The sequence below is a fragment of the Lycorma delicatula genome, chromosome 11 (assembly GCF_047948215.1).
Source record: "Lycorma delicatula isolate Av1 chromosome 11, ASM4794821v1, whole genome shotgun sequence".
NCBI classification, from domain to species: Eukaryota; Metazoa; Arthropoda; class Insecta; order Hemiptera; family Fulgoridae; genus Lycorma; species Lycorma delicatula.
In genome coordinates, this window is record NC_134465.1 from 38,865,674 (window position 1) to 38,878,367 (window position 12,694).

The following is a 12,694-nucleotide window of genomic DNA, read 5'->3' on the forward strand; positions in this document are numbered from 1 at the left end:
CATATTTTTAATTTTACAAAAATCTATAAACATACTTACTCATTGAATACAAATTAAATACATTTGGAGAACAAAAAGAAAGAGAACTTGCTTTTTAACCAGAATAGTGCAGAAAACAGGAGCATAATAAAAACACAGTAAATGTTAACAGCATTAGAATATACTATAGCTATGTTAAAGAAACCGTATACACATATCAAAGAAACCGTATACAGTGTCAATTCAAATGGTTGTGGATTTGAATATGGAACTAATATCTTGATAAAGTACCATGATTTTTATGTAATGAGGCACCTGTAAAATTCTGCCGCCCAGTTACTTATGTGCTATCATTAAAAAAAGATTTTAATTGCTGCAACTTTGGGAGAATAAATATATTTTTTAAGGAACAACTGAGATTGTTGTTCTGGAGATCTAACTTTTGCATATTTCTGCAAACTTTAAAATAAGAAGAAAAATAAACAAATAATATAATGCTTAACACTTCTGATTCAATAACTGGCAATTGATTAATTAAATTAAACGCACTTTTACATACTGGTAAACAATTTAAATTTACAATTTTCATTTTTTTCAAATGCTTAATAATGTATTACTATTTTCATAAACAAAAGTACTGCAGTCATAACTGTTGAACTGTCTAATAATACTATCGCTATGAAAGAAGATTTAAAAAATTAACTTTTATTATATAAAATTTTATGGAAAAGCATTAACGCAAAATGTTGGCATTAATACAAAATTTGTTAGGACATCTTTACTATTATACCTTAAGAATAATAGGAAAATGCCCTGATAACCTAAAACATAAAAAAGTATTTAGCCTCAAACTTATGTTGACAAACTGAGTAAAATAAAAATAACAGATGCACTAAGGTTGGTAATTGGAAGCAACTCTTTAATAAAAATAAAAACATGACTGTAGCATCAAAAAAGTATCAAACACAAATATTTTGTAAGAATAATCTACCTGACAGCTATCCAATCAGAATTAGATAGTAACTATTAAAAATAAAATATGGAACATAATTTCTGAAACTTAAAGCATCTCTGGCACTTTCCAGGCAATCATAACTATAAATATTTAAACAAATACTATAATACCATAGGAACTAAAAATAACCTAAGGAATGACATTAAAAACTGAAAAATTTAAGCTAATAATTTCTGTAGAATACATTACACATTGGATAAAACTAATAATTCGCTTTAAAATAAAGACCTAGAAAAAAATCTAATTTAAACAAAGGATAATTAAAGGAGGCAAAAAAATAATTCTACAGAACTGGAGTACAAAGAAAATTATACTATAAGGTACCAGGACTCTATGTTCAGGTTATGTGTAATTAAATGAAATTATTTTCTTATATGGTGAGTCGGCATTCTTCGATTGCATAATAAAAGTAAATTTTGTTGTTTTTCTTCTGCTAATATGACTGTTTTTCAATTACCTACAATCTTTGCTTATTACTAAAGTGAATTTTGTCACATAAATGTAAACAATAAATTCGTTTTAAGAAAATATGAATTACGCATTCATAACTCAAAAACAATTCGAAAGATATTGTATTAACACAAAATAGGTTAATAAAATAACAATTTTATTACAAAGAATTGAAACGTGCAATCCTTTAAATTTCGCGGTACAGCACAAATGTCCTTTAAATTAACACGATCAGGCATGGAAGCCACTTCTCCATAGCCTACAAAGCTATACTCACAAGGTCACATTTAAAACTCTTCTGCCGTAAAATCTACACTCATTAAACGCTTTTAAACAACATGATCCAAAGGTTAGGTGATTGTAGGATGATTACTAACATATTTTTCACCGGACAATCATTATTTTACAGATAAACTATTCACAAACATAAAACACTAAACGCTAACAACGAAAATATGACAACAATGCTTGTGTACGAAGGAACCGGATATATTAAGAACTTGATGGTGGATTATCAGCTGTTGTGATCGTATTTAGTCAGCTGTGCTGCCTATGATTAATTCTTCACTGACTCGAATCATTTTTTCCTGTGATGTTACATCATGTTATATGAGAATAATTGCTATAATCAGTGAAATATCGGAGTACTTAAGGTCATATTTAACAAAATAATTAGGCATCATATCAGCGCCTTACTCGATCACTCTTCTTTTACTCTACATTGTCCTTCGTAACCATTAGTTCCGTCTTACGTTTTATTATGGAATGTATTCAGTTTTATAGAACAACTTTTTTCCTCTGATAAATTTGTTATGGTTTCATTCATACTGTCAGTAATTTTTTTTCTTTTATAGATGAAATATTAGCATATCATAGAGAATATGACAGGTCCTTTCTATCGACAGGATTTCTGTCGATTTATTGGTGGGCCTCTTAACAAACAACAGCTCTTATTGTATTTCGCTAATATTTTTCCTTAGGAACGGTAATTTTATCAAAAGTAAGTTATACTCTTTTAGCAGTCATTATTTTGTTCTGCGTTTATAACAACTTAATTCTCAATTATTACGTTAGTATCTTCAGTTAAATGTTTATTGTTATGCCGGACTTACTACCAAAAGCTAAATATTTTAACTCGATTGAATTCGAAACTTTTGTTTTCATAGAACACATCAAATGTTGCATGGTAAGTTAAATATGTTTACATCCACATTAGTAAAAAATAATTCTAATCTTTTGTTTTGTTTTTTAGAGTAGCACAAGTTTTTGTAGTGCGGTGTTTGTAAATCAAAAATAATAAATCCCATCCATTTTCTAAAGTATTTGCGTTTAAATAAATTTTTTTACTGAAATTTTCTTTTAACGAATATTTAGAATTTTAGTTTTTATCATTGGTACGTGGTAGCCAATTTCAACGTCTGAACTTAAAACTAGATTAATGACTCTTGAAAAAATGAAGATTCTTGTGAAATTTAAATTAATTTTTTTTATTCTTGAGCTCGGTATATCTACTTCTTGAGCTCGTAAAAACTTTTCTTAAATTCATAAATAAACAAATTTGCGCCTGGTGTTATGTCTTAGGTACCTTCTTAGTTCATTTGGCACAAATTAATATTTTTTTATTGTTTCTTTGTGGCGAAGAATAATTTATAATTGTATTACTAACATTTGTTTTCAATAAAAGCGTTGTAGCTGGATACAAACAAGCAAATCAATTTTCTAATTACCGTGAGTGATGTCTTCATTCAATTGATGGAACGTTTGTAACGTAATGAATCATTATGTTCAATTCAGTTAAAATTCACTTGAAGATTGTGTAACCGTGTATCTTCGGGGGTTATCTAGTGATAAATTTAAATGATTCAAATGCTATTATTTTGCCATGTATTCTGTTAGGTGCTTCTTTTAGTTTTGTTGCAATGATATGTATCTTTAAAGTTACACACTGTTTCATTTGTATGAATTTTTTAAGTCATTTATGTTGCGGTAAATTGTTAACGTAATCTGGTTTTTACATAACACTTTCCATAACGATATGGTATTTATATTATCATACGTACTGCGAAAGTGGAGAATATGGTTACGGCCGGTCGTAATGCTTTGTTATTTAATTTTTGTAATCGTCTACGTTGTGCCGTTTATAAAAAAGTCATTGAAAGATGGTTTTAAAAAAAAAGACCCGACGCCGTTAATAGGTGGTACATTTGTTGTACTTGCTATTCCGATATCGATATGGGAAATTATGCAACATATGATACATCATTCGCGGCCGTATCTACAAAAACATATTATAAGGTAACATTATAGATTTTATACAGTAAAAATATAGATTTATGTAGGTTTTATAGTAGTTGTACTGTATTTGCATATTTCATAAAATAAACATTTCCTAAGTTTAAGATTGTCAGTGCTGAGTTATAGTCATTTTCATTATTATTATTATAGTTATTTACATTTATTATTAGTATTGATTATTTTTATTTTGTTATTTTGAGTTTATGAGGCCGTTTTAAACAATATCTGTAGGGAATTGTACTCCTTGTTTGGTTAAACAATTATTTAATCTAGGATGTGTTAACTCTACCGATCATGTTTTGTTATTTAGAACCAAAGATCATATATTTCCATTGAAGTAGAAATTTTACTGTGGCTAGGAATCTTAGGTATTGTTCAAAGGCATTAATTGAGTTCAATTAGAGGACCAAAGTCAACCTTGAGTGTATGTACAGTTGCTAAAATTATTCACTCCTTGAACAATCTAAACGTAGCAGCATCACTGTAGTTGAAATGTTTTTAGATTTGTTTTTTACTGCCTAAATTATACCATCGATAAAATTGTGCTAAATTATACTGAGAAGAGAAATCATAAAGCAAAAACAGTTTCAAAACTATAATTTAAATAAAAGTTGTATTAAAAAAAGGAAGGTAGTTTTTTTCAAATAAAAAGTAAGTTAAATTATTATTTATAGTCGGCAATTCATTCTGTACTTCATAGATCATGTTGTTTTTGTTTTTAAAAGCTGTATTTTGGAATGTCCAACTATTAGGAAGAGGTGGTCGAACAATGGTAAAGGTATAAAGCGCATTAGTACTCTTTTATAAAATTAATTTACTTTTAACATATATATTTTTAAATTTCCTACTTGGATATTTATTTTACTTATCTGCATAAATATTCTTTTACAATTCACATCTTGAAAATAGTTTTACTATGTAATAGTTTTATTTATTTGTTATTTTTTTTAAGTGGCTTCAACTGTTATCATTAGTTAATAAATAAATGCCAAACACCATGCTGTGAAGCTGTACTTGTCAGTGTTTAATTAATACTGTTGGCATATGCAGATGTTGTCAAAGATAGCAGTCCTTCTGTTGATGAGAATTTTAACTTTACTCAGAAAGTAGGGAGCATCACCAAATACCCTGTGAAAAAACACATACACTGCTCTGCCATAAATATGTTTAATAAATTTAAATGTTCTATTGTTTTGACCTGTTCAAGTTCAAAGTAAGAAAGAAATTCAAGATAATGGTGGACAGGGATGAGTAGAAAAACATTATTTGAAAGTACAAAAAATTGATTTTGACTGGATTGATTATTTCTTTACTGTGTGCTGTTTAGGTGATCATATAATACTGTATTTCTTAAAGTAAGGGGTATCTTGATGTCCCCTTACACCATTCCTGCTACCTTCTTTTTTATGATTGTAAGCTGACATAAAATACATGAAGTATGTGAGTGAACTGTTAGAAATTTATTCTGAAAAAAATATTGTTAGTTTGCTATGTTATTAGTCACTGTAGTAAACAGGGTGAAAATGTTGCTTGTAGGGCTGATGTCATATGTGTATTCAGGTGACTGTCCTGACGTACAATTTATTCACTTCAGTCAAGAAGGCGATAAAAAATATCTTTAGTCTTCAGTTATTTCCCCTCCCCCATCCACCCTCAGTATACCTGGTGCAGGATACTTGTTCTTGAGGATGGTTACCTTACTGTATTTAATTTTTATCTAATATGAACTCGTCTTTCATTACAAATAATATAATTATCATGATCTATCGTATTCGTTCTTTAAATTAAATTATTCTTTAATTGAAACAACATAGAATTTGTGTATAACAAGAAAAATAAAAAGTTCTTCTTTTTCTCTTCTCCCTGTTCCCAGGCATCGGGTTATCAGATTAATTTTTATACCTATTCCATTCCTTTAATGGCACTCTAAGATCCTGATCTCCCTCTTCTCTTTCCTTACTCGCTTAACTGCATGTTGTTCTTGTTGTGACCTCGGTGTTCATTGTCTCCGTTCACTCTTAAGTCTCGTTTCAACACCTGATTTAGCATTCTGCTGTCTTCCATTACGATAGTATATAACCATTAATTAAGACGTTTAACTTGATTTCCTTTTCTTTGGTTTTTATGATGAATAAAAGGTCCTGAATTGTTCCATGTCATTTACAATTTCAGTTCCTTTCCTAATTAAGAAAAGAACAAAAAGAAATATAAATTAAATATTAAATAATTCTTATATGAAAAGAATCCACAATTTCTATACCTTTGGCAATTTTGTTCAGTTATATATACAGGGATGAGATACTACTTATCACTGTATGGCCAGACTTTGTAGTCACTCTGTATATATTGTACAGAGTGGCCACAAAGTCCCTTTTATGATATAATTTACAGATTTTCTGAAAAACGTCGGTTAGAACCATATTTTTGGGAAGAAAGCGTGGACAGTACTTCATGGCTTAACGTGCTTGTAAATTACTTTATTCCTCAGCTTTGATCGATTAACTGCCATTTTATAGCAAGATGAAACTCCTCCTGCTCATTATGTTCAGTCAGTAGAAGATTTCTGAATTAACATTTTAAAGGTCTGTAGGTCAATCAGGGCTCTGAAATTCAGTGGCTGCCTACAAACTGTGACGACTCCTTTTTGGTCATAGTCAAAGAAACATCTATTATTTGCTGCTCAGGAATGTTGGAGTTGAAATTGTTGTAAAAGACTGTCTTTGATTGTGATCCTTCAACATGGAAGCGATTTTCCAAATGTAACTGATAAAACTGTGTGCTTACAATGGAGAGAGTGCAGGCAAATGTAATTTAAAGTCATATGTTCATGTTTCTTTGTTTAGAAAGGGACTTTGTGGCCACTCTGTAAATATGAATGACATGCGTTATTGCTACATATAATTTGTCACACGAAACAGTGAGTAAACCAAAGCATAAAGTATGATGAGTCTAATTTAGTTTAATTTAGCGTAAATCCATTCGAGAAAAAACCCCTCTCTTTACTTTCAGAATTGAAATAAATATTCAAAATTGTAATAAAATGGTATATTTACCTTAAAAATAAAAAATTTAAGTATGTTAACGCTATATTATAATTTCTCAAGTAAACCTGGAAACATATTTGTTACCTCGATGTATTTCTTCAATACCTGATCTACTGTCCGTTGAACTTTTGACATGTTTCCCATATTTATTACAATATTTTCAATAATATCTTCAAACAAACTGTCCGCTCGCTTCCCGTGATTTTTTTCTTTAATTAAATGTTGAATGCAATTTTTCCAAGCATTTGCATCTTCTCTAACACCTGTCAATACATTTTTTATTTCGTTTAACTTAAATGTGTTATTACTCCCGATGTAGCCTTTGACTTGTACTCATATCAATATTGTGGGGTTAAAATTGCAATGGTGTACTGGTGTGGAGGAAGACGTGACACGACACAATTTTTTAATTTTGCTATGTCATCCTCTTTATAAATGAATATACTTCTGTTTAATTGATTTTCCTAATCATATAAGTTCTACTTTTAACATATGCGTGTGGTTTAGGCGATTTTAACCGTTTGGCATTTTCCAATTTTCGGGTCGAAGCGTTTGCAATTTTTTCGTTTTTCAGGCAATGGTACGGCTCATTATACGTTATTATGACGGATCCTTCAGCAACTATTTCGACAATTGTTTTTAAAGCGTTGCATAAAATTATCAACATTCATTTCCTCGTGCGCTGGTCCAAAACAGATAGGAACGCTAATCACAAATCCGTCCATAAATATAATAAAACTTAAAACTTATAACAGACACTAAAAATAAACCCTTGAAACATGCACGATTATAGGAATCATACAGCAGCAAGGGACATTGTCCAGGCTCTGCGATTCGAAGGGAGAATTGTGATACTCCCGCCACTTTTGCGTTCCGTACCGTTCCATTTCCTCGTGATACTCTTGGAAAAATCTGGAATATTTAAACCGCCGTTCAAAAACCCATTTTCACTTCGTACTTGCATTATATTAATCGTTTCTTTTTTCCAGCCGGGGTTTACACACTGGTAGACAAACCTTTCATAAAAGCGCCGTTTGTGCTCATTAATTCGTTATCCACCCGTACCGTTTCCCGTACATCTCCTGTATTAACCCGAGTTTCATCTAGATAATAAATTGTCTTACCCTCTTTACGAAATCGTTTTATTTCTCTTAAATATTCCCTACCCCATTAAATAATATATTCGTGTTCAGTCGGTAAAAAATTGTTTTTTTCTGGACACGAAACGAAAATTTAGTGATCTTAAACAGGATGTTATGCACTTCAAGGAAAATTTGGCCGTTCATAATCGGTATTCACAACATTTAATATTTCTTTAACTTAGGAAGCCCGTTATTGAAATAAAAGGAATGAATTTTTTTCTGATGGCGTTGTAGTAAAATCGTCCGGAACTTTTCAATCGTTTTCGCACGCTTTTAAGTCGTTTTAGGGCTGACATATTCACATCAATTTGGTGTTTCTTTATTATATTAAAAATTGTTCTTTCGCTTAGGCTATTCCCCTGCTTGTCTTCCGACAAGCGATAACATTTAGTTTCAGGTTATCTTGTTTTAAGATTATATATACGTTGGTGATTATTTTTTTCGGAGCTGCTTTCTCGACATGAGAAGGTTTATGTTTAACGACAGAATCGATCGTTAAAATTCGATCGGCACAAAAACACAAAGTTAAATTGAAATTAATGAAAATAACACCGAATAAAACCGTTGTTAAAATGGAAGTATAAAACTGTATCGCACCGTGCAGAATAGCACGATAACGTAGACTCAGTACTTTCTTTCACCGAATCGAATAATTTTACAGATGATGATTTTATCGTTATTAAACGTCAATAACTAAGACTCGATAGAATTTTTAGTCGCTTATCATCGGCATGCCATGGCGCCAGACAAGTTATAGCGTACAGTACGTTTATTAACCTTATAAAGCAATAATAGCACTTACATGGTTTGCTCGGCATTTCTCCCGCCATTACCCCATTCTGTCGCCCTAAAGCATAAGACCGAATGTCTGTGCCACAAACGACTACTGATCCTCGAACAGTTTAACCACCAGTATCCTAAATTGCTCCTAGAGCTTACCTAACAGCGTGAGCGGACTAAGCGCGGTGCCATACACCACCGGCTTACGTGTCCCAACCGCTCACTTGTCATATATAACATATAAAATGGGTAGGCGCACCCCATCAACTACTAAAAATATATATGACTTCAATAAATAAATTTATATCATTTAGACAGCAATTTCCTGTCACGCCTACGTCGCTGAATGCTAGCAAGTACCTGTCCACCGTTTTATAGCGCTTGGAGCCATGATAGTTGGCCGGTTGTCAGCCATACTCAGGGTTAGCTTCCCAGGCAATGCGGTAAGAGTCTTTCCCGTAAGCAAACTACGGATGTCTGTTGAACAAAGCAACCGCATCTAGAAACTCTCACACGGTCCGACAATGCGGCTCTCGCCACAGAGACTACGTACTCGGCGGTTAGTACATCATTTAAAGGTGAACATACCTTCTATTTTTCCAACCTATCACTGTTCATATCCTCAGTGGAGAATCAACCGTATAAATTTTATTTTCGATCTTACCACATACAACAAACAAGCAACACCACCTATCGTTTTTCAGCAAAGTTTTCAACATATTCTCTCAAAAATAAACCCAGACGCAATAGTATACACAGACGGCTCAAAACAGAATGATACTGTTGGAAGCGCATTTATTCTTAATAGCAGAATCTACATGTTTGGTCTGCCTAATATTACAGGTATATTTACTGCTGAATTCATATAGCTTGTTAATAGTGTACAATTGTACGCTATTAATAAGGCATTGAATATAGTTAACCCAAAATACCGTCATATCCTTGTGAGTTGAAGCATCGGAACACGGAAGTGACTTTCTGTTGTATTCCTAGCCACGTGGGAATTCCAGGTTACGAAAGTGCGGATTCCGCTGCTAAAGAGTCTTGTAATCAACCTCCCTTCACCATTCGTGTTGCTGCTTTTGACTTTATTAATTACGTAAAACAGTCTCTTCGAGCAAAGTGGCAAGGTGATTGGACGGCCACCGTTGATAACAAACTCCGGCACATTAAAGATTCTGTGTTGCCATGGGACTCCTCATGCAGAAAAATTCGTCGTGAGGAAGTGATCCTCTGTCGATTGCGATTAGGACATACGAGTACCTGATGTCAGCAGGTCACACACCACTAAACGCACGATGCAATTGCCGCATGACCGTGCACCACATTCTTGTGGATTGCATTCGTTATGCGGCTTTGCGTAGTAAATTTAAATTGTCCAGAAATATCCGTCAATTTTTGGGCAATGACAACGAAGTTTTAGATCGGTTGTTTCTGTTTTTGCATCGTGCTGGTCTTATATCTAAAATTTGATTTTGTGGTGTGCAGTTTTGATTTTGTAAAGTTTAGTGTCTGTTTTATTTTTTATTTTTGTTTTTTTTTATTCTCTTATCCGAGATGGGCCCTTTACACTCCTTTCGGATATTGTGAAATTCTATATTTATATTAATTTTATATTGTGGTTTTGTTTTTATTTTAAAATTTTGACTGTGATATTTGTTATAAGTCCTTTGTGATATTAGTTAAGTGTTTAGTGGTATTAGTTTTAAGTTTTATTTCATATTTAATACTTTAGTTTTACATTAGATATATTTTTTTTGTTAGTTATAGGTTTTTAAATTAGTTATAGTTCTTAGTCATTTTGGTATCCGAGAAAGGAACCCCCTCTCCACCCTCTCGGAGTTTGTTAAGTTTTATTTTTAGTTGAATTTTATTTGATTATATTACGCTTATTGGAATTCTTTATGAAATCTTTTATTCCGGGCGATGATAACATTAAAGCGTTTTTTGCCCCCCCCCCCCCAAAAGCAGGTAAAATGCGTGGATTCCTGCGCATTCACGCATTCGCTAAACGCTCGTTTGTTAATACTCTGTTTACGGTATTAACAAACTTAACGCCTCGCCCGGTTAACCTTTAACTATTAAATCGGTCGATCGTTAGACCGTCGTTTACATTTCGGACCTGTAGTATCTTAGTCCTGTTAACATAAATGTTAACGTGAAAAGTATCGCAGTCGAGTCCATAGTCGTATGCAGTTACCGATCGTTCTTTTACAAAAAAAAATTAATTTTAATCGTTTAGGACGTCCGGTAAGAATTTTAATTTTGATTCCGATAAATTCGCTATCGATACTGTTTAGTTTTTCTTACGACGGCGACCGTTCGTTTCAGTAAATTAAAAATTTATCGAATTTCATTTTTTCCAAATAAATAGGAGTACGGTCCGCGGGATGATAATATTGACGGGTACGAATTACGAAACGACAATATAATGAGATACTAGAACGTGGATCAAAAAATATTAGGACGATAAAGAATAAAATGCCAACCGGTTCTGTTTATTTATTTCAGATAACCTTGTGAACTCTATACGTATAATTAATTTATTCTTTTAATGATGCATGTTATCGCTTATCATTTGTTTTTTAAATAATTTTTTTTTTTTTATTTTGATGCGGTGTATTTTAACTATAAAGTTTACGTACCGGTAACGCTCTTGAAAAATCGACGGTATTCGTAACGTTAATTTAGTAATTTCCACCCTATAATTAAATTAATTTTTACTTCCATCGAAACGATCCCTTTTCATTGTTTTGTATTTATTTTTTTATTTTTCTACGTGCAAATAATTCACACGCTACAGTGCTAATGACGAACTTATTTCGCGATCGCGGATGAACAGTCTTTTATTCGTCGATTTCGACGCGTTCTTAAATCTCTTACACTTATACGTCGTTTTAATTTCCTATTAATATTTTAAAAAGCGACAGTCGCATACGATCGGCATATTTTTTTCCGTTCGGTCTATTTCGGGTTTGCGGATCGATTCGTTTTGATATCAGTAGTGAAAATTTGTTATATGAGTATATGTTTTTTTAATTCGAATCTTTTTTTTTTCACAAATCTGTTATTTCTACATTATTGCGTTGTTTCTACAGGTCACGGTTCCACCGAACGAGTTTTTTTTTATAATTTCGGCGCGTTATTTTCTTTATTCGTCGGTTATAATTTTAGTCGTGTAAATTCCACACGATTCGGTTTTTATTAGGTTACGGTTCTTAGAAACCGTAGACATCTCGATTTCAAAATCGGCTGATTTACAACGACGAATTTACTGCTACCGAGTCGGTGTTTAAATATTTTGATTTTGATTTTGAGATTTTTATCGATCTGCTACCGTGAATTTGAGTTATTATAAAAATGATAATAAATTTGAAGAATATTTGGTGTTATTTTACTGGATAGCAGATAAGCGTAATTATCGGTTCAATTATACCGACATCGTTATTGAACTCGAAGACATAGGGTGCTACTGATAACCCAGTAGACCTTTTATTTACATCGATTCCAAACTTATGTAGAATGGTCCTTAATTAAAGATTTTTTTTTTCAGAATTCTATGGATGGTACCCATTTATGCGGTCAATGCTGTAAGTACATTCTGTTAATAGTATGTGTTGAATTTTAGTATTTTTTCATTCATAGCCGCGTTTTGTTTGTGAGCAGCAAACAAATTCAACGTGATTCAAAACATTTACGATTTTTGTTTATCGCTTTACCGTTTACTTAGATCGCTCTTAATTTTGATAGCGTATTAGAGTATTTGATGTTTACATAGTTCAACGTTAAAAGAAAAACCTACCAAATCCATCCAAAGAAAAACCCAACCAAATCTATACCTGTCATTAAAAAACATAATTGCCATTTTATTGGAAGGACTTACAAATGTCCAGGCTTTGCTACGCGTAGCAGGATAAACCTCTGACATGCTTGCATTCTGTTCCATAAATCAGTATTTTGATTTTTAAAAATCTATACTACCCAGTATC

The 12,694-nt window shown here is 32.2% G+C and overlaps 2 protein-coding genes across 13 annotated transcripts in view; one reads left to right on the plus strand and one right to left on the minus strand.

Annotated features, from left to right (window-relative positions):
• Nucleotides 1-1,922, minus strand: part of LOC142332613 (uncharacterized) — a 39,040-nt gene extending 37,118 nt beyond the window's left edge. Inside the window, exon 1 of the mRNA XM_075379152.1 lies at nt 1,722-1,922. The gene's annotated coding sequence lies outside the window, so the exon portion shown is untranslated. The remainder of the gene's footprint in view (nt 1-1,721) is intronic.
• A 1,327-nt stretch (nt 1,923-3,249) lies between these two features.
• Nucleotides 3,250-12,694, plus strand: part of LOC142332625 (transmembrane protein 184C) — an 87,600-nt gene continuing 78,155 nt past the window's right edge. For all 12 annotated transcript variants that reach the window (XR_012758356.1, XM_075379180.1, XM_075379173.1 and 9 more), the window contains exons 1-2: nt 3,250-3,739; nt 12,259-12,295. Coding sequence is in view for 11 of the 12 variants with exons in the window: in XM_075379180.1 (XP_075235295.1) it covers nt 3,480-3,739; nt 12,259-12,295 (297 nt within the window). In the remaining variant the exon portion in view is untranslated. The remainder of the gene's footprint in view (nt 3,740-12,258; nt 12,296-12,694) is intronic.